The sequence below is a fragment of the Dendrobium catenatum genome, unplaced genomic scaffold, assembly GCF_001605985.2.
Source record: "Dendrobium catenatum unplaced genomic scaffold, ASM160598v2 fragScaff_scaffold_501, whole genome shotgun sequence".
NCBI classification, from domain to species: Eukaryota; Viridiplantae; Streptophyta; class Magnoliopsida; order Asparagales; family Orchidaceae; genus Dendrobium; species Dendrobium catenatum.
In genome coordinates, this window is record NW_021318963.1 from 915,371 (window position 1) to 937,168 (window position 21,798).

Sequence of the window (21,798 nt, forward strand, 5' to 3'; positions counted from 1 at the left end):
ATTATTTTAAGATCTAAGTTTCTAGTTTTTTATTTTTTTCCAGGGGATATATGGCACCTGAGTATGCAACAAGGGGCTACTTGACACCGAAGGCAGATGTATACAGCTTTGGAATTGTTGCACTTGAAATTGTTACTGGGAAGAGTACCCTTTTTGCCCTGGTTCTGCCTGGAATAGAACAGGACCGGTCCAGACTGGACCGATCCAGCCGGCCCCTCCTGGGCCGGTCTAACAATACTCCCCTACCAAAAACTAACATTGTCCTCAAGGTGAAATGAAGGAAATTGATATTTCATTCTTTCAAATGGCTCCCAAGTAGCTTCAAAGTCGGGAAGGTCTCTCCATCTAATCAGCACTTCTTTGTTACCCTTTTTATCTGATCTCACTCCTGCAAGCTCCAGTGGTTCTAAAACTACTTCCAAATCCTGAGTTAGTGTAGATGATAATTCTGCACTAAGTGCATGCTCCCCGAGAGCTCTCTTCAACTGGGACACATGGAACACTGGGTGTATGGTGGCTGATGGTGGTAACTTAAGTCGGTACGCCACTACCCCAATCTTGTCCAACACCTCATAAGTGTCGAAGTATCTCGGTGACAGATTCTCGTTCCCCCTTATAGTAACTGTCCTTTGCCTGCAGGGACGTAGTTTTAGGAACACATTGTCTCCCACTTCAAACTGCATGTCCCTCCTAAGTGAATCAGTCTGCTTTTTCATGATTTATTATGCCCTCAACAGATGTTTCTTCAACTCATCCATCACCTTGTCCCTTTCCTCCAAAAACTGCTCAGCTGAAGAAACCGGTTTGCTTCCCCTATCATAATGCACTAGGTGTGGGGGGTCTCTACCATACATCACTTTGAAATGAGTCATATGAGAAGCAGAATGGTACGATGTATTGTACCAATATTCGGCCCAAGATAACCACTTCGCCCACATCCGCGGTGTTTTAGAAGCAAAACATCTCAAATATATTTCCAAGCTCCGGTTCACCACCTCTGTCTGTCCGTCTGTCTGTGGATTGTAGGCAGTACTTCTCTTGAGAACAGTGCCCTGCATCCTGAAAAGCTCCCTCCAAAACTGGCTGAGGAACACTTTGTCTCTATCAGATACAATCAATTCAGGAATCCCATGTAATCTAACCACTTCCCTGATAAATGCTACCACCACTGATACTGCGGTGTAAGGATGTTGTAAAAGAATAAAATGGGCATACTTGCTAAGTCGGTCCACCACGACTAAAATGACTGTGAATCCCTCTTAGCATGGTAGGCCGTCAATGAAGTCCATGGACACTTCCTCCCATACTCTGTTTGGAAGTGCTAATGGTTGGAGTAACCATCCTGGTGCCATTGCCATATATTTATTTCTCTGGCGCACCTCACACCTTGCCACCATCTCCTCAACATCCTTATACATCATCTTTCAGTAGAGCTCCGATGCCAGCCTTCTATATGTCTTTTGTACTCCTGAATGTCCCCAAACTGCACTGCCGCGAAATTCCTGTAATAATTTAGGAATATGTACTAATGCTCGTGGCATCAAAAACCTCCCCTGTGTAACAACCTCTCCCCCTCCAGATAATACCCCGAATGGCTACTACTATTATTCTTCAAGTCTTCCTTGATCTTCTTCAGCTCTTTGTTATGCAATCTTTCTTCCTTGATGGCCCCCCAATTAACCATCAGTGGTACTGAAACTGTCAACTCCTGAAGTTCCCTAACACATCTGGATAAGGCATCAGCCGCCTTATTTTTCACCCCAAGCCGATAGTGGATCTCAAAATCATAGCCTCAAAGCATTGACAGCCACCTCTGATGTTCCTCGGTCACCATCCTTTACTCCAACAGGTATTTTAAACTCCTCTGATCCATACGAACAATGAAATGCCTATCCAAAAGATACGGGCGCCATTTCTGAATAGCCAAGACGATGGCCATTAGCTCTCTCTCGTATACTAACTTCAATCGAGCCCTGGTCGATAGCACCTAATTGAAGTTGGCTATAAGCTTCTGATTCTGCATCAACACTGCTCCCAAACTATACCTTGATGCATTTGTCTCCACTAAAGATCTGACTGAAATCTGGAAGCACTAACACTGGGACCGTCATCATGGATTTCTTCAACCTCTCAAAAGCCTTGGTTGTCGCCTCTCCCCACAAAAAATTATATTTCTTCAGTTGCTCAGTCAAAGGCCAAGCGATGGTATTGTACCCCTTCACAAACCTTCTGTAGTAACTAATCAATCCTAGGAATCCCCTAAACTCCCTTATGTTCCTAGGCATTAGCCATTTTTGCATTGCCTCAATCTTTGATTGGTCGGTCGCCACTCCCTCTTGAGACACTACATGTCCCAAATATTTCACCCTAGATTGGGCGAAGCTGCACTTCTTTAAGTTAGCTTTTAGCTGACGTGCCTGCAGATTCTTCAGAACCTCCTTCAAGTGCTCCAAATGCTCCTCCTCTGTTTGGTTGTACACCAAAATGTCATAAAAAATACCAGCATAAACTTTCTGAGATGTTGCCGGAACACCCTGTTCATCAGGGACTGAAAAGTAGCGGGGGCGTTAGTGAGGCCAAATGGCATTACCAAGAACTTATAATGACCCCCGTGCGTTCTGAAAGCGGTCTTTTGAATGTCCTTCTCCTTCATTCTGATTTGGTGGTAGCCCAACTTCAGGTCCATCTTAGAAAACACTACTGCTCTGTGCAGCTTATCTAATAACTCTTTGATCACCAGAATGAGGAATTTATCTAGTATTGCCTCCTTGTTCAAAGCCCAGTAATCCATGCAAAACCTCCAGCTCCCATCCTTCTTTTTGACTAGTAAGATTGGACTAGAGAAGGGACTCACACTGGGTCTGATGATCCCTGCCTCCAACATCTCCCTAATCAGCTTCTCAATTTTACTTTCTAAATCTGGGGGTAGCGGTAAGGTCGAATACTAATCGATGACACTCCGTCCTTTAGAAGGATGGCATGCTCCTGCTCTCTGGGTGGTGGTAAGCCCTAAGGTGGATATAACACCTCCCTGAACTGTTGTACGAGTAGTTGCACCACCAGAGAAATGTCTCCCTTTTCCCCCACACTGACCTCCAAGCGTTGCAGCTCCAAATATTCACCCCCACCTCATGTATGGATCTGATTATGGATTTGAGAGATACTCCTGCCTTGACAGCCCTACATCCCCCTGGATAACCATCCTCTATCCTTCCACCATCAATTTCATCCTCAGAGAACCCTAGTTGACCTTGGTCTCCCACAAAGTCTGTAGCCATTTCATTCCCAAGATGACATCGGTACTTCCCAACTCTAAGGGAAGAAAATCCTCCATCACCTGTAGCCCTTGAATGGTCAATACCACTCCCCTGCACACTCCTCTCCCCATCTCCACCTTCTTAGTGCCCATCATCACTTCGTATCCTCTCCTGTCCACTAATTTCACCCATAACAGATTTACAATCTGGTTAGAGATGAAATTGTGGGTGATCCCACTATTGATTAGCACCACTACCTCCCGATCCCCTATTTCCCCCATCACCTTCATGGTGTGACTCGGGGTGAATCCCACCACAGAGTTTAGGGAGACTTCTGCGACGTCCAAATGTAACTTCTCTTCCTCCTCCTCCACTATCCTGCTCTCACCTCCCTCTTCAGTTTCCTCGTCATCATAGACAGTAAGAACCTGAAGAGTTCGGTCCTTACACCTATACCCTGACATGTACTTCTCATCGCGCCTGAAACACAACCCCTTAGCCCGCTTCTCCTGAATCTCTTTCTCAGTCATCTTTTTAAAATTTCCTCCAGGCCCCCCTCCTCGAGTCCTCTCCTTTGGTGCTTCTCATGAGCCTCTTGATACAGCTCCTTTGGGAGCTAGGAAAGTAGTAGTCATCCTGTAGGATCCCCCAATACTACTGCATTGAGCCTCCCTCTCCAGATGCTTCTGGTCCTCAACCAACTGCGCCAACTCCGTGGCCTCCCCCAAGTCATGCGGTCGCATCACTCTAACAGCTACTCTGATCTCCGGTTTGAGCCCCTTCATAAAGTTTCCTTCAAGAACGGTCTCAGATAGACGATCAAACCTTCTTTCTAGGTACTCAAACCGATCACTGTACTCTGCCACTATCCCTTCCTGCATCAAGGCAAAGAATTGCTCATAGAAGTCTCAGACCCTACTGGTTCGAAAACGTTCCAATAAGCACTCCTTGAACTCTCTCCAACTCCTGATGGGTTGCCCCATGTCCCTCCATTGGTACCAAGCCAGTGCCTTTCCCTCCAAGCATAGTCCTACCGCTATTAGCTTCTCTTTCTCTATCAGCCCGTTGACGGAAAAATAGCGTTCCACCTTGTAGATCCAACCATGGCCATCCTCGCCCTCAAAGATGGGCATCTTCAGCTTTCTCACCTTCGGGTCACCCCAATTGCCCTTGAATCCTCAATATCCTCCCATGTCGCGAATGGGAGGTGCTCCCCAATTGTCCCTATCTTCCCTCCGACAATCAAAACCGTATTCATCATCAACTTCCCCTCTCCTCCTTTCAAATTCAGCCTCATGGTGGTGGAAATCTCCCTTTCTTCCCACAAAATCAGCACCCCTCTTTTCATATCCAATACTCATCTCCTCTCTAGAAGTGGGTCTAAAGGTGGCATGTCATCCTCTCCCTCAAGGATCTCCACTTCCGGATTTTTTCTCCCCCTAAACGGGTTCAGGTTTCCTCCTATGCCATGGCCGTCGGTGGTCTCTTTTGCTTCCGATGTCGTTGGATTGGTTTTCATCTCAAGTACTTTCTTCAACATCTCTTCCATCACAGTGAACTTACCTTCCAACCTTTCATTATTGGAGGTAATTCGATTTTGAAAATCAAAGAATGTTTCCTCCAAATTTGATTTTAATTGACTGATTTCGCATTCCAAGACTTCAACATTCTTCCCAATCATCTTTCTTCCAACGAATCTCAAGAGATTTTCTTCCGGATGCCAAAAACCCGCTGAAATTTCAGAATTTCAGTTGCCGATAGTCCCAAAACGATGATCTGATACCAATTTGATAGGTAATATTTTTTGTTTGCAAGTAATCCTAAGGTAAATACTTGAATTCGCAAGCAAACCTAACCCAAATTGAAGTACCAATAGCAACTGCTGTTTACAGCAGAAAATCAGCCAAAAACAGTGGAAAACAGAGAAAATACGAAGGGACATATGAAGGAAATCAAGCAAAGAATTTATATTCCACTAGTAGATGAATAAAAACAGCAACGATACAAATTCCTTCAATTCGAGAGGAAGGACACTCTCCAAAAGCTCTAGCCAAGCCTAGAGCCCAAGCACACAAACCCTAGATCTCAAATCCTTTTCAAATTCAAGATGAAAATCCTAATTCTAACATTAGCCACTAAATAAAGCCAAAGGAAAATTCCAAAATTCCTAAACAGCCCTTCTATTCAAAAATTCCCTCCCAAAAGTTGTTTTAATGCAAGTTGCGCCCACAAGGGCTCCCCCCCCCCCAACAGTAGTTGACAGCCAGCATAAAACTTATCGAATAATAATAACATGAATCCTTTAAGAAAATTATTATTTTAAGATCTAAGTAGTTTTTTTTTTTTTTTTTTTTTTTTTCAGGGGATATATGGCACCTGAGTATGCTACAAGGGGCTACTTGACCCTGAAGGCAGATGTATACAGCTTTGGAATTGTTGCACTGGAAATTATTACTGGGAAGAGTGTCACAAAGATAACCAACGAAGGAGACATTCACCTTTTGGATTGGGTATGCAAGTTTAATTTCTCTGTTAGCCGTTTTAACAGTAATTTAAATCAATTTTGCATGGTATGGCAGGCGCACATGCTAAGAGAGAAAGGGGAGTTACTGATGCTTGTTGACAAGAATCTGGGGCTTGATTTCAACAAGGAAGAAGCTCTAAGGATGATCAAGGTATCTTTGTTGTGTTCGAATTCATTACCTGCTAGGAGGCCACCAATGTCGATGGTGGTGTCCATGCTGACATCCGATATCAGCGTTCCAGATTTTGCTCCATATTCAGGCATATTGGGCGAACATATAGCTCAGGAAATCATGTATAATCCTCATGACTGTAAGTGTTCAGCTTCAGAAAGCCCGATTCTACATTTCCATGGGGAAGTGATTGATGATTCTTAGCCTGGCACTTCCAACTCTGATCCTTCTCGTTCACTGCAGGCTTCAGGTTAATGTCTAATGCTTATTTAACTATTTAGCATTTGGGATAAGGATGTTCTGCTAATATTCAGGTTAATGTTCTTATTTTATCCAAACAGAACTAATTTGATCATAAAATATACTGAAGGACTTGAATCATTGAGGATCTTGGCTGATGAGGACATCCGACCGTGGAAAGTCAAAAAAGTAATCAAAGATCTACGGTCATGATTAGAACACTTTATTTTTGAGTTATTTGTATTTGATTTATTTATGCATCTTTTTTATTTTTTACCCTCACTTGAGGGAGTAGGCTTATGTGACCCAAGGGGACACTTTTGTCATTTGATTTGTATTTTGGCTATTTATAGCCCCCCTCATCTTCTTTTGAGGCATAATGAATACTATTATTAAAATTTTCAGTACTTGTGTTCTTGGATGTTTGTGAGAGCTCTTGTAAGAGTTTGAAGTCTCTAGGTGAGGGTAAAGTACTACCCACCAGCTGCAGGAAATATTTCCTCTACCAACTTCCTCCTCTCTCTTCTCCCAAGCCGCCGTCCTCTCCCCTCCCTTTCTTCTCTCTTTGTCGAACACCCCCCTCCCCTCCAAACTACTAGCCTAGACTTTTTCCCCAAACCCTAAGCTGAATTCCACAACCCAACCCAACAGCAAGCCAGTCATATCCCCTCCTAGCCGCCGGCCCCATCATCCCCCCTTGTCTTCAAAGTTTCAACCTAACAATCACTACTTTCCTAATTCATCTCATGGTAAATTTGAAAAATCAATTAAATTAACATTTGAGCCAATTTAAATTTGAATTTCCTTTCCATAAATAGAAATAGTTATATTATGAAAGATATCCCTTAAGTGGGGGTCTCAAAGCTCCGGCTATGGGTACAGTGGCGATAGATTTGCTAGGGTTTACTGGCTGCCAAGCGCGCTCGGCGAAGCCAGGCGTATCTGCAGACGGTTCTGTCACCAAAAAAAAATAAAATTCTGTTAAGAAAAACAAACCTGACTATTCCTGTTTGACTTTAAAAAGAAATGGTTGAATTGCTCGAATCGGACGAGAGGGACGAACTGCCTACTCTGTTTGAAATTTCTTAAAATCGTGGGGAAAATGGATCATTTTATTCCTAATTAACAGATTTAAACGCCCGAACTTGATTAATTAACAAATAGGTAAATAGAACTGATTCAATGAAACTGGTAAATTAATTATCAAAATTAGTTAAAATTTTAATATAGATTGATTTGAATCTATTTATTTAATGAGATTAATGTGAATTCAATTTCAATTGACTTGCATTGAGTCAATCAAAGTTAGGATCACTTAAATTAGGGGTGTCAATTTTGGGTCACGGGTCGGGTTCGGGTCGAACCCGAAACTGACTCGGGTTTAAACGGGTCGACCCTAACCCGACCCGGGTAGACAAACGGGTCGAAAATCTGAACCCGACCCGGCGGGTTGCCGGGTTGACCCGACCCGATTTTGGGTTCTGCCGGCACCAGAACGACGGCGGGCAAGGGGGCGGACGAGAGCCCCAGCAGCGCCGGGCAGCAGACGCACGGGCGTGGGCAGCGGGCGGGATTCGAAATTTTTTAAATTAAACGGGTTCGCGGGTTGACACGGCAAACCGTCGGGTCAACCCAAACCTGACCCATTTTTCAAACAGGTCAATTTTTGGAATCCGAACCCAACCCGTTTTGAAATCGGGTCAGGTCCAACCCGGATTTTCTGAGAAGGGTTCGGGTCGGATTTTCATGTCGTGTCAAATATTGACACCCCTAACTTAAATCAAACTCGATGACTCGCAAATTGCTTCGATTGCAAACCCGACCCATTTTTCAAACGGGTCAATTTCTGGAACCCGAACCCAACCCATTTTGAAATCGGGTCAGGTCCAACCCGGATTTTCTGAGAAGGGTTCGGGTCGGATTTTCATGTCGTGTCAAATATTGACACCCCTAACTTAAATCAAACTCGATGACTCGCAAATTGCTTCGATTGAGTTGACGTGCTTCAATCACTGCTAATTTGACTTTGATCATTTCGAGACATGTTGATTTGCGCTAATTAAAGGTACCAGCATTAAATCAAACTCAAACCGAGTCGATTGAACTTTGTATTGCATAGATTTACATCGACGTGCTTCGATCAATGTCAATTTAATATCAATTACTTCAAGGCAAGTCAATTTGGCTTGGACTGCATCAAAGTTGAGTAATTTTGATTGGGTTGATGTTGATTTAATTAAATTTGTTTCAATTAGTGTCAAATTTAATGAATTTAATTTTTGGATTAACTTTGAATTACTTGATCCGACATCTAATTAATTCTAATTAACTCGAGACAAATTATGTAATGTCTACCAAACATATCAAACTCAAATTGGATTTGAATCAAACCCAAATAAACTCAGTGACATTCAATTACACTACTATGCTCATAATTAAAAAAAAAAAAAACTATTCTCATAATTAAAATCTTTTCATAAAACATCCTGCCAACAATTTTTCTCCTCCTTATATAAATTTGGTAGGAGCGGATGAAAAAAAAAATATTTCTTATATAAAAATGATCAGCTTGGCTCAGTTAAGAATGTAACAGAACTGTCCAGGTTAAGAATGACAATTGAGCAGGTCTAAGACTTTGTTTGGTGTGGCTTTCTTAATGCTTTTTAAATCAACTTTTTAGTACAAAAGCTGTTTTAAGAAGCGGTAAAAAAACCGCTCCAAAAGAAGCCTACGAGTTTATTAACAAGCTTTACATCCATCGCATAACTGTTATATCTAATTCTTTGATAATTCATCTCTGATTAAACATAAACTAAATATGAATCTGTACATGAATGTTAGCATACAACAGGCCAAAATCTGAACTTACAATCCCAACTTTTTGGGTCTGAGATATGTTGACGAACCCTTTCTAAGGCCAGGCATTATCACCTGCTGCTGGTGCTTAGCCCTCTTCTCTCGCTCTTTCTCCTTGCTTGTTTTCTGAAACTCAGCTTGCTCTTTTCGTAGATTCTCCATCTCTGCCTCCATTGCAGTCTTTTCTTCCTTCTGCCTCTTCTTATGCTCAAGCATTGAAGTATCGGACTCTTTGATAGAGAAGAACATTGGTCCCAATTCTGCAAGCCACTGTGGCTCCACTGCAGTAGCACATTGCATGTATTCTTTAGTAGTCAGGACCAGTTCATGATAAACTACGTAGTCAGGAGTGTATCCAAGGCCATATAGAGCGCTACTTGGATGCAGATGGCAAGGCATGCCATTTCTGCAATTAACATACTCCCCAACACCCTTCAACCTTGCAGAATTATGGAAATATGCAGAACAGATTGCCTTTCTCACTACGTCCCAATCCATTCCACAAGAAGTAAGAGGAATCTTCAGTGTTTTCAGTATGTCTAATAGTTGGGACCTCACTTCCCTAGCTTTCCGAAGCCCCTTCACCTGCAAGAAGTGGTCGTTGCACCAGTCTCCTCGATACTGGTTTGCTTTCCATTGCTGATATACATTGAGAAGTGTTAGGTGATCCGATTCAGGAACGAAAAACTTTTCTCTTGCCGCGTCGCTTTCCTCGGCTCGATCCTTGGGCCGGAAGAAAACCGACGGCACTGAAAGCATGGAAACAATGGTCAGGACTTCATTGAGGCATTCTAATTCCTCGCCCATCAACAGCATCTTTGCAAGTGGTGGATCCAGAGGGAACTCCACCATTTTCCAACCTATTTCAGTGAGGCTTCCAACATTGTTCAAAGCACCCAGCACCCAAAGCTGGTACATGGAATTGAGGATGTTCTCCTGTGGAGGCGGATCCATGAAGTCAAAATCCAAAAGGTTCTCAACCTTCAGGGACTTGAGCAGCAACACCACATTACCAAGATTGGTTCTCTGAATTTCAGGCACAGGGGTGGCCAACATCTCATTTTGGTATGCAGACTCTGTATATAAGCGATAGCATGTTCCAGGGCCTGTCCTGCCGGCTCTCCCTGCTCGTTGGTCTGCAGCTGCTCGACTCACCGGAAAAACTTGGAGAGCGTCCATGCCCATCCTAGGGTTGTACACTTTCATCTTCCCGTAGCCTGTGTCTATGACATAAAAGATCCCGTCCACTGTTAGTGAGGTCTCTGCAATGTTGGTGGCAACAATGCATTTCCTTGCACCATCTTCAGCCTTCTGGAAGATCTTGGCTTGCAGATCGGCAGGGAGCTGAGAGTAGATAGGAAGAATGGATAGCTTGGGAACTGCCTTCGTGGTGGATGTGGTTAGTTGCTCCATTCGTTCAGCAAGAGCATAACAGGTTGCTTCTATTTCATCTTGCCCAGTCATGAAGATGAGGATGTCGCCTGGAGGGCTGGCTATGTGGATAGTCATGGCCTGCTTCACAGCAGCCTCAACATAATCTTCACTAGGAGTTTTACTATACAAAATGTTCACAGGGAATGTCCTCCCGGGAATGTGGAATATAGGAACACTTCCAAAGAAGTTGGAAAACTTTTGCGCATTCAACGTCGCAGATGTCACGATGAGCTTTAAGTCCCGTCGCTGAGCAACTACCTTTTTCAGTATGCCAAACAACACATCTGTGCTAAGTGACCTCTCATGTGCTTCATCCATTACTATAACACTGCAAAAAAAAAAAAAATGCTAGCTAAATAGTTTGCTGCACGCAGAGGAAAATGAATGCAAGAGATGAGGGACTACCAAAGTGAAGTAAACATGCATCACCATATATATATATATATATATATATATATAGATATAGATATAGATATGTGATCATATTGAACAGGAAATAAATATATCAAAAAATGAAGCGTTTGAGAAGATTAAGTGCCAAACCAGTCAGAGTCTATGCTAGCCAAAACGGAATTTTTTTTTTAACAAAACAATCAAATGTTCTTTGATAGATGAGCTTTTATGAAATACAATGGTTAATATCAATTTAGCAGAAGCAAATTCATAAAAATATCAAACAATAATGATGCAAACCAAGACAGAAAATCATTAAAAAAAAAATACTGAGAAAAAAAAAAAACATAAACATTGCATTAGGCATTTTATTATCTTTGAGAAAAGATACTAAAATTGAAGTGATTCTGAAATTTTGATTTCAATTTAAAATAACTAGCAATGCCTAAACTAACTTGTCCAAAGCCTAACAAACCAATCATACATATGAATACACCAAATTAAATTGATATGAAGTGAAATCAAAATATCCCAATAATAAGACAACATGAATACAACAATATACCAGTCTGCCGGGGGTCCAAGGGGGCGCTGCCCCCTGGCGGGGTTCGACTTAAGTAATTTTGAAGTTCTGCTTATTTTTAAAGTTCGTAAGTTGTTTGTATGGGAAGATACCGAGTGGTACCGAGCATATACCTAGCAATACCGAGCATGTACCTAGTAGTACTGAGCGGTACCGAGCATGTACTGAGCATGTACCAAGCGGTACTGAGCATGTACTGAGCGGTACCGAGCATGTACTGAGCGGTACCGAGCATGTACTGAGCGGTACCGAACATATACTGAGCAATACCGAGCATGTACTGAGCAATACCGAGCATGTACTGATCGGTACCGAGCATATACTGAGCAATACCGAGCATGTACTGAGCTATACTGAGCATGTACTGAGCAATTTCGAGCATGTACTGAGCAATTCCGAGCATGTACTGAGCGGTACCGAGCATATACTGAGCAATACCGAGCATGTACCTAGCGATACCTCATTTAATAACCGGACACGCGTGTCCGATTTTAATTTTAATTTTTTTAATTGCGACACTCCAATGTCGTGTCGGACACGTGTCCATGCCGTGTCCGACGCGTGTCCGTGTCCGACACTGCATACCCTCTCTAAGTGCCGTGTCGATGCATCATAGCTATTCACCATCATCTCCACTCATTATCTAGTCTTCATCCTATCAATTTGGAGTTATTTTCCAACGTACGAGATATGCAAGCTAGATGTTGTACAAAATCTAGAACATAAAAAATGGACAATGAAGAGAATGTCAATTTTTCTCAATACACAACTTGAGAATGTCCGAAACCTACAAAACTTCATAATTATATTTCAGTAGATTTTCAAGATAACTAAATTTGATTAGCAGCCAATCAACAACAAAAGAAAAGAAAAAATAATAGGTAAATCTCTCTCACTGTCAAGTCACACTGGTAATTGGGTTTCATTACTTCGATACACATGATAAAGCATTTACAACAAAGCATAAGTTTTTATTTTATTCATTTATTATTTCAAAGAATTTCATTAACATTTTGTAATATTTTTATTTTAAATAAATATTACAAGTTTTAACAAGTTGGCTATCGATCAGTGTTATAAATGGGAGAGGGGGCATGAGAGATTCAGAGCATGTCCATTTATTTTTTTTATATATATTTTGAATAAAGTCGATAGTAATTTATAGTGCAAAGGAGAGAGTAATTTTGTAATTATTATTTATTAGTTAACTGAATTGATTGTAATAAAGCTATTTTTTAGTTGTTAAATCTGCGCTGAAATTTAATACTTATGAAATTTGCATTCAAATTTGATGATGTACTTACAAAGTTTGTTTAATAAAAATGTAGTAATTTGTTATATATTTATTTCTTTTCGATGTGCCTATATCAGTTTAAAGAATATATATATGAATCTTTAAATTTTTAGCATTTAAACCAAATTGAGCCGAACACAAGCTTGTTTCAAATAAATTGAATAGAACACGAACATTTCTCACAAATAATTTCTAACATAGCCGATTTCAAACACACAAAAATTCAAACGACAATAACACCAAAAAAATAGTTAGCTCGCTAAATCTCGGATAGTTTACAACCCTATAAATAACAACCGCAGAATAAGAATCAAAGAACAGCACAAATAGACAAATAAACAGACGCAAACAAATAGGTGAATGAAAAATTAAAAACAGATCATTAAAAAAATGTGAGAAAAAAAAACAGCTAATATTTTGCTGAAAGAAGAAAATGAGAAGAATGCATACTGGTATTTGTCAAGATCGGAGTCTTTCAAAGTTTCTCGCAGAAGCACTCCATCAGTCATATACTAGAAAAAAAATAAAATCTAATCAGTAAGGCTGAATATCATGCATATGAGACGTTGAACATAGAAATGATATTTAAGATACCAATCCACTGCTCAAATCAAGATCCAATTTCCATACAACTATAGAATGAAACATGAAATCCTGTAAATCAGAATTATTAATGGATAAAAAGTAAACACTTGCATGTACAAACTCTAAAGTATAGAAAAGTATCACTCTATGTGATTGTTGTAGGAAACATGGTAATTTATTTGCAGAAAAATAAAAACATCCAAATGCCAAAAATAACAAATAAAAACTAAAGATAAGAACGGAAGTACTAAATGTTGTTTTAGAATCATCTCTATTTATATTTCCAAATTCCCCTAAAGACATACTTCAAACAGGGTCAAACTTAACAAAGGATCTAAAAAAGGTCGTAGCTTAGAAGTGGACTTGACTAGTTCCTCCCACAAAATTTGGCTCGTTTGTAGCCAGATAGCATAATAAATATATGAATATTTACCCCTGATATCACCTTAATCACGTCAGGGAGTTCCAGGTTATATATCTATATAGACACATAGATACACACAAACTAATCTTTTAGCAACTAAAGCTAAAGGAGGGTACAAGAACTATTCGAATTGTTCTCTCACCCCTACAACTATCATGTAATACACACAATACTTATGATCAATACTCGTTCCTATTTTTGCTGCCAAAGCGGCATATGCCTGCATGTATATTTAAACGAGACTTCAGCTACTTGTTTAATTCCATGTACTTCTTACTAGGTCACATCTCACTATCTACTTGAGAGATTATAAGATGGGGCAGCTCCATGAAGAATATAATTCCCAACCATAGACAACAGCATTGCATTACCATTTTGTATGGTAACCAAATCTATGGATTGCTCACCACCCAAGGAAACTAGAGTGCATAGAGACAACTCTTTCTTTTGCCAAAAACCCTGTAACAAATTTTATCCATAATCAATCATTGTGTAAAGCAAATCACCAAATATTTCCTAATAGAGAAATGCTTTTCATATTTCGTTAGAACAAAAATCAACACTTGAATTACTTAAAGAGTTTTTTAATTCTTCTACAATTTCTAACAATACACGCAACATTGTTCTCCTAGCAAGAATATTTCATAGAAGCCCTTCAAATTTTTGCTAAAAGAATAATAAAAAAAACTCATAATATCTTGAGACAAAAATAGTTGAAGGAGCTACTAAATATATCAAGTCAAAACAATACACAAGTGGCATATACATGAGCGTATTATTATTAGTATAATCATTGTTTAAACTTGAGTAATATGAGACAAGCCTTGAGGCCCCCCTCAGCGCAATTCCAGTGAAAAATGCAATGAGACTTACACCTCGAACTTTTTTAAGAGGCACGCCTTGCCTTACCCTATTATATCTATTATTATTAAAACATACCTAAATCATAAACTAAAGCCTCGAATAAATCACGCTTTAATGCACCCCTAAGTTGTAGCAACTTCCTCACGACTGCCTTGACCTCGAGCCCTCCGTTTTCTCCATTGTCACCATTGTTGTAGCCGCCGTCAGAGATCACTTGAAACTTGCACCCCACACCACCTCCTCTAAAATTTTAAGAGTATTAATCTGATGCTTATGTTAATGAAAAATATTTATGAAAGACGAAGATGACTGAAATAAATGAAGAAGTAAATTGGGAGATATTGGACTCCAAAGAATGAGACAGGGGTCATACCAATTTGTTATGAAGACGACTCAAATAAAAACCCCCTCAGTGATGACAGTGCAGAACCAACTATTTTAGTTTTCTTTAGGAATTAAATTTGGATGAGTAGGAAACTAAGAAAGAAAGAATTTGTAATTGAAATTGATAGTATATGATACTTTTATATCATTCCTATTTTTAATATTATTTTGCCCATGTAATATCTGGATTTAAATTTTATTTCACGCAACTTATCACTTGCCACTATACATCTTATGCATTTTTTTTATTTCATATGAATGTCAATTTGTTACATGTCCTCACTTAACATATTATTTTGGTAATATATAAAAATCACTTTTGACATTTATTTTGACTTAAACACAATTTTTTTTATTTTGAGGCTTACGCCTCAAAACGCCCTGAGGCTTATGCCTCGACTCACGAACAAAAACGCCTCAATACCCAATTGTGCAATTTTAAACCTTCAGTATAATAACAAAAACTCATCAAGATTTGATATGGTATTAACCATAGAATAATACAAGTGATGAAATATGGTGGATGCAAGTTGACATATGTAAATGCTTACAAAAGCTTTTATATTACCAATGCATCCTAAAAAATAATTTTAAAACTTACTTTCATGGTCATTAAACATATAGCCACTATAATATGTACTTATCTTGGTGTGATCCTAAGGAGCCCTTAATGTGAAGCGTGGTGATCATATAGCTACCACCAAGAAGCTCAAGAACATTACCAATTATCTACTCTAATTTGGGAGTCTATTAAGCTCATGGGTGCTCAAGTTTGAATTGATTGTTTTTGTTAAATTCAAAGAATTGGAGAGGGAAGACTATCTATATAAGATATCTTAATAAGGAAACAAAATAATTACAAAATAATACATAATTTTCCTAATATAATCCTTCTAAAATTAACAACCCAAATCTGGAAGAAGATTGGCATGATCCAGGTGAGCCTCCCATGGATCCCCATGCTGACCATGGGATCAAGAGCCCAATTGATGGCTGAGATTTAACAAGGTGAGCCTCCCACGAATCCCCGAGCTGGCCATGGAATTAAGGGCCAAGGGATAGCTTGGATTTAACACTCTCCCTCAAGCTGGGGAATATAGATTCGTCATTCCCATCTTGGTAACTAGTCCAAGAAAGGTAGAATTATAAAGTCCCTTGATAAGAATGTCTGAAAGCTAATCTATTGATGAGACATGATAAATACAAATAAGCCCATTATCCAACTTCTCATTTATGAAATGCCTATCCACTTCTATGTTCTTGGTTGTGCCATGCTGAACAAGATTGTAAGCTATGATGACTGTTGATTTGTTGTCACAACGTAGCTTCATGGGTCCTCACTTGATCCTTGGGCCTTCTAGAATCATCTTGATCCATAGTAGTTCACATAAACCTGAGGCCATAGCTCTAAACTCTGCCTCTGTACTAGACCTTGTCACCACAATATGTTTCTTGCTTCTCCAAGTAACTAGGTTTCCTCCAAAGAGTGTCTAGTATCTGAGGTATATCATCTATCTACTGGTGATCGTATATAATCTGCATCAGCATAAGCTTCTAGGGTTATTCCAGATTTTCGTCACAAGAGAATCCCCTTTCCTGGATTCCATTTGAGGTAGTGCAGTATTCTGTCTACTACTTACATGTGAGTCACCTTTGAATTCTGCATGACTGGCTGACCATGCTTATAGCAAAAGCTACATCTGATTTGGTGTGGGAAAATAGATCAATTTTCCCACAAGACTCTGGTAAGCTTTATTATTTATGTATGGATCCTCTTTAGCTTCTCCCAATTTAAGATTTGGTTCTGTTGGTGTTAGTGTGGGTTTACAAGCTAATTTATTTATTTCTTTAAAAAGATCAAATTCCTCTGCTGAACTATGTCGCTTCAATTTCTAGGAAATATTTAAATCTACCAAGTTCTTTGATATCAAATTCCATGGCAATAATATTTTCTTAGAATCACTCTCATTCTTCATCACTCCCAGTCAAGATGATATCATCCACATAAACTAACAAAACTATGACTCTCCTTGAGTGAGAGGGCTTGAAGAATAGTGTATGATCCTCTTGGCTCTGCTAATATCTATTGAGTAGCATGGCCTCTGAGAATCTTCCAAAATAAGCTCTAGGTGATTGTTTTATCCCATATAGAGCCTTCTTTAACCTACACACTCTGCCACCCCTAGAATCCTAATAGAATCTCCAAAAATATTTCTTCATCCAAGTCTCCGTGTATGAATGCATTTTTAACATCCAGATGTTCTAAATACCATTTATAATTAGCTGCTAGAGAAAGCAGAATCCTAATGGCGTTCATCTTGACCACAGATGCAAAATTGTTGTATCCTAAATTCAAAAGTCAAGTAGGAGAATACTAGAAATACATCTGGACACTTTCTTTTAATAAAAATATAAACCAGAACAACTGAACAAAACTTAATAGAAAATAGTTATAAGAAAACTACTAGGAAACTTTGCAAGAAACAAACTAAAGCATACTCCCCTCAAAACAACCTAGAAAGGTCACCTCACATGCAAATCTGAAAATTAGAGAATGGTGCTCAAAAGAAAAATCAAACTAGAGGTTCGCCACAGCAATCTTGATCCAACACGGTTGGCACTCCTCCAGACAATACCAACAAACCGGCTCAACAACACACCACACTCTCTATTATGGAGAAGAATGATACAAGTGGAAGGAAAACTGTGGAGAGATGAAATAGGTAGAAGACTAGAATAAGAATTAGGAGTAGACAGAAGATAACTCTCAAGCTAGGAAGATAACCCTAGGGTTTAGAATAGATTTCAGCCAAAAACCACCCATTTTCCAGCAACCAACATCCCCATTTACAGGAGAAAATAACCCAATAGCCCACATAAAGGTGCAACCCCAAGCAACCAATAGGAGCCAACACCAAACTTAGGAAATAACATAGAGGAAAGAACAGCTAGCACAGGAAACCAACAAAACAGAGTTTCCAAGCAGGGAAAAAACCGAAATATGCATAGAAACTAAGCAGGAAATCCAACCAACCACCAAGCAATCCAAATCAAGCATATAACACCAAACATCCAAGACAAATGGGCCAAACCCAATAAGGAAATAACAGCCCAAGAATAAATGCCCACTTAGCCAATAAGGAACCAAGTAAACAAACATCATGAGCGGAGAACCAAAGGAGTGAAATTACCAATAAGCACCAAACCCAAGCACGATCATGGGTTAATTTTTATCATAGAGTATATATAAAAATTAAATAAAAAAGTCCAAAATTACATAAGATTTAAAATATAAGAAATAAAATACAAAATGTAAAAGATGATCATTGATTGCATCAATTCTCCCCCGATGGAAGAATCTCATCTCCTGATTAGAATGCCTCAGTAGAATGTTGATAGATATCAGGACGACGAGTCTGTAATTCCTGTGCTTCAATCCAAGTGCAATCAGTCAAGGGACGTCCACTCCATTTAACTAGGAACCGTCTGTGCACTCCACGCCTTGTCTGGGTAGTTCAGATGTCCAAAATATCATCAATGTGTTCATCATTGATCTGAGCTGGAATGGTAAGTGGAAATGTCTCTATATCTATTGAATCAATTGATTCTCCTTCATGTGAAGTAAGGTCGACAACACTAAACACAAAGGGAAGTTCCGACATAAGGTGGAAGATCCAGCAGGTAAGCATTTGTTCCCAATTTTCACATAATCTATAAAGGACCAAATTTCTTTCGACTTAGTTTGCTAAATGTACCAATGGAAAAGCGTCTCCTTGAAAATAACACTGGTGTTTTTCAACAGCTGTTTTGTATTTAGCATTTGTCATACAGAGTTTCTATAGGGCCTGACGTTGGACCGATTGAATATGATCAACAATTTGTGTAGCTTCAAGACTGATTCTACTAGGCATGTGTATAGAAGTTCGATCTAAAATGTGGGGAATATGTTGGCCATAAATAATTACAAACGGGGTTTTTCCAGTTTATCGATTAAGGGAATTGTTATAAAAAAATTCGGCTTGGGGTAAAATCAAATCCCATTGAAATGGTCTTTATCCGGCAAGACACCTAAGCAAATTTCCTAAACTTCTGTTTAGGACTTCAGTCTATCCATATGTTTGTGGATAATATGCACTACTAAATTGGAAAATAGTCCCTAATGTATGGCTTAAAAACCTAGTATCCCTGTCAAAGTTCAAAGTTCTAGGTATGCCATGTAATCTCACAATTTCTTTAAAAAATAAATCCACGACATGAGATGCATTAGAGATTTTCTTACAAGGGATGAAATGTGTCATTTTGCTAAATCGGTCAACAACAACAAACACATAATCAAACTTTCAGGCAGATACAGGTAATTCTAAAATGAAGACCATGGTGATATATTCTCAAGGTTTGTTTGGAATTGGGAGTGGAGTGTATAGACTAGTTTTTTGAGTTATTCTTTTGAATTCTTGATAGATTTTACATTGTTTTACAAACTTCGTTATATATTTTCGCATGTGGGGCCAAAAATATAGCTCTTCAATTAAAGCGGTAGTCTTTCCTTGACCAAAATGTCCTCTTAATCCTCCACTATGAAGTTCTTGGATGAGTTTTTCACATAAAGAGCTTCGGGTGATACACAGTCTAGTTCCCTTAAACAGAAATCCTTGTTGGATGGTAAATTGAGCAGAAGGGTGGGTCAGTTCCAGAAGTACAACATGATTTCCAAATAGTTTTAAAATATGGGTCAGTGCATAGCTATCTTTTAAAGAATCAAGGAAATCATAGTTTGGTGGATAGTTACCAATAAATAGGCTCATCTGCTTAAGGCATCAGCGACATTATTCAAAATTCAAGCTTTGTGTTTAAGATGAAATGTATATTCTTGTAAGAAAGATGTCCACTTACCATGTCTTTGATTCAATTTTTTTTGAGATCCTAAGTATCGTAGAGCTTCATGATCAAAGTTTAACACAAATTCTCTTTGAATAAGATAATGTCTCTAGAATTTTAGGTCCTGAATAATCGCATAGAACTCAATATCGTAAGTCGAATATCGAGATCGGGTATCATTGAGTTTCTCGTTAAAGAAAGCAACATGTCGACCCTCTTGACTAAGGACAGCTCCTATGCCTACATGAGATGCATCATAGTCTACTTCAAACATCTTGTCAAAATCAGAACCAAATACCTTCAAACTTTTTTAAAAAATGTATTCCATCAAACTTTTTTCCCCTTTTGAAGTCATATCTGTAACTTATACAAAATCATAGTACTTTCAAGTAACAACATTCTCGCGAGTGAACTCGTCAATTTCTCAACAAGTTCGGATTTGGAAGACATTTTTGAGCTAAAATTAACAATAAGAAAGGCTTTTGAAAGTGCCGATAAAAATTTCCTTTTGAAGAGATTGGTCGTCAAAGTACCAAATACCTTATTTTGTGGATTCAAACATGCATTTATGACATCTACTTCTCTGTAATTCTTAATGATGGTCCTAATGAGTTTTTCACTTCCTCTAATGGGCATATGTAAGAGTACCCACTATCCCCTTGCCTTTCTACTTCATTATGGATTCCCTCACTTTTTTACTAGATCATGTGGAATGTAGCAACTACACTGACATCAAATCTGATACTCACAAAAAAAAAAATCATCTTTTCTATGCCAACAATTGATTGGCTTTTGGCAAAGCTGTTCCTAAAAACATTTGTTTCCACAATATATGAATCATGATTTAATTATCATTAACTTATAACTTAATTAAATATACTCTCTCTCTCTCTCTCTCTCTCTCTGTGGAGTTAATTCTAGTGGAAAATCCTAGTATTTTCTTTATTACATTAAATTTCTCTTAATTAGCATTTTCAATTAAAATCCATATTTTGATTTAAATATCATAATCTTTCATTTTAAATATCTATCTTATTTTATTATTAATTTCTAAATTAAAATTTTCTTTCTGGAATTAATTACTCTCTTATTTTCAATGCCATGTATCCTTAGCTCACAAATTTAATGTTCATTTAAATTAAATTTACTATTATAATATAATTTAATTCATTCTTTATCTAATTTTAAAATCTCATATACGAATTTAAATATGCTCACTATAAATATATTAACTAATTTATAATTATCAACATTTTAATTAAAGTATTTTTCCCTCTTTTTCTCAAAATATATATATAAAAGAAAATCTTACCTTTCTAGCCTATGCTCGCCGCTCAATTCCTCACTCGTCGCTAGCCTCTCCAGCCTCTCCAAACTCGCCGCTAAAATCACGATCTCTGCTTGGATTTGCTTGTAGGTTTCGTCTTCCTTTCTCTCTTCCTTTGTATCTTTTTCCTTTCTTCTCCTTCTTCTTCCTCTTGGTTGATGTTATCTCAGTTTCTTTCGCTCATTTGTCGAATTGGATGAAGCGAAATGAAGATAGCTAGCATGATAAGTCATTCTTTTTCACTCCCTCGCTCAATTATCCACTTAGAACGACGAAACGATCAGTCCAATAGACGTATACACGCACACGGCCTGCTCGGATCACCTTTCTGCTCTCTGTTCCGCTCTATGCTATAGTATTAAGCCGGTTCTACTAAATTGGTTAAGCCCAGTTCTCACAATTAAAGGATCAATTTGTTTCATCAACTCCTTCAAGAGGAACCAACATACTCCTACCATGGAACTAATTTGATTCATTTTTAAAGACTAGAGGGACCAAAATGGTCTTTTACTATAATTGTGGATCATTTTGGTCCTTCCTAAAGAGTCAATAGACTATTTTTGTCCTTTTAACAATATGAAAA

At 38.7% G+C, this 21,798-nt stretch overlaps 2 protein-coding genes across 12 annotated transcripts in view; one reads left to right on the forward strand and one right to left on the reverse strand.

The window, feature by feature from the left end:
* The window catches only part of LOC110094954 (probable leucine-rich repeat receptor-like serine/threonine-protein kinase At3g14840), a 30,851-nt gene extending 24,237 nt beyond the window's left edge, over window positions 1–6,614 (forward strand). For 7 of the 9 annotated variants that reach the window (XM_028694532.1, XM_028694531.1, XM_028694533.1 and 4 more), the window contains 3 exons: window positions 5,620–5,767; window positions 5,837–6,203; window positions 6,295–6,614. In XM_028694532.1, the coding sequence (XP_028550365.1) occupies window positions 5,620–5,767; window positions 5,837–6,157 (469 nt within the window). In that variant the 3' untranslated portion in view covers window positions 6,158–6,203; window positions 6,295–6,614. Of the gene's footprint in view, window positions 1–5,619; window positions 5,768–5,836; window positions 6,204–6,294 lie in introns of those variants that run through there. The other 2 variants (XM_020820309.2, XM_020820305.2) reach the window with 2 other exon arrangements.
* A 2,166-nt stretch (window positions 6,615–8,780) lies between these two features.
* Window positions 8,781–21,798, reverse strand: part of LOC110094953 (pre-mRNA-splicing factor ATP-dependent RNA helicase DEAH7) — a 59,055-nt gene continuing 46,037 nt past the window's right edge. For all 3 annotated transcript variants that reach the window (XM_020820302.2, XM_020820303.2, XM_028694536.1), the window contains 2 exons: window positions 13,204–13,265; window positions 8,781–10,811 (listed from right to left, as the gene is read on the reverse strand). In XM_020820302.2, coding sequence (XP_020675961.1) covers window positions 9,059–10,811; window positions 13,204–13,265 — 1,815 coding nt within the window. In that variant the 3' untranslated portion in view covers window positions 8,781–9,058. The remainder of the gene's footprint in view (window positions 10,812–13,203; window positions 13,266–21,798) is intronic.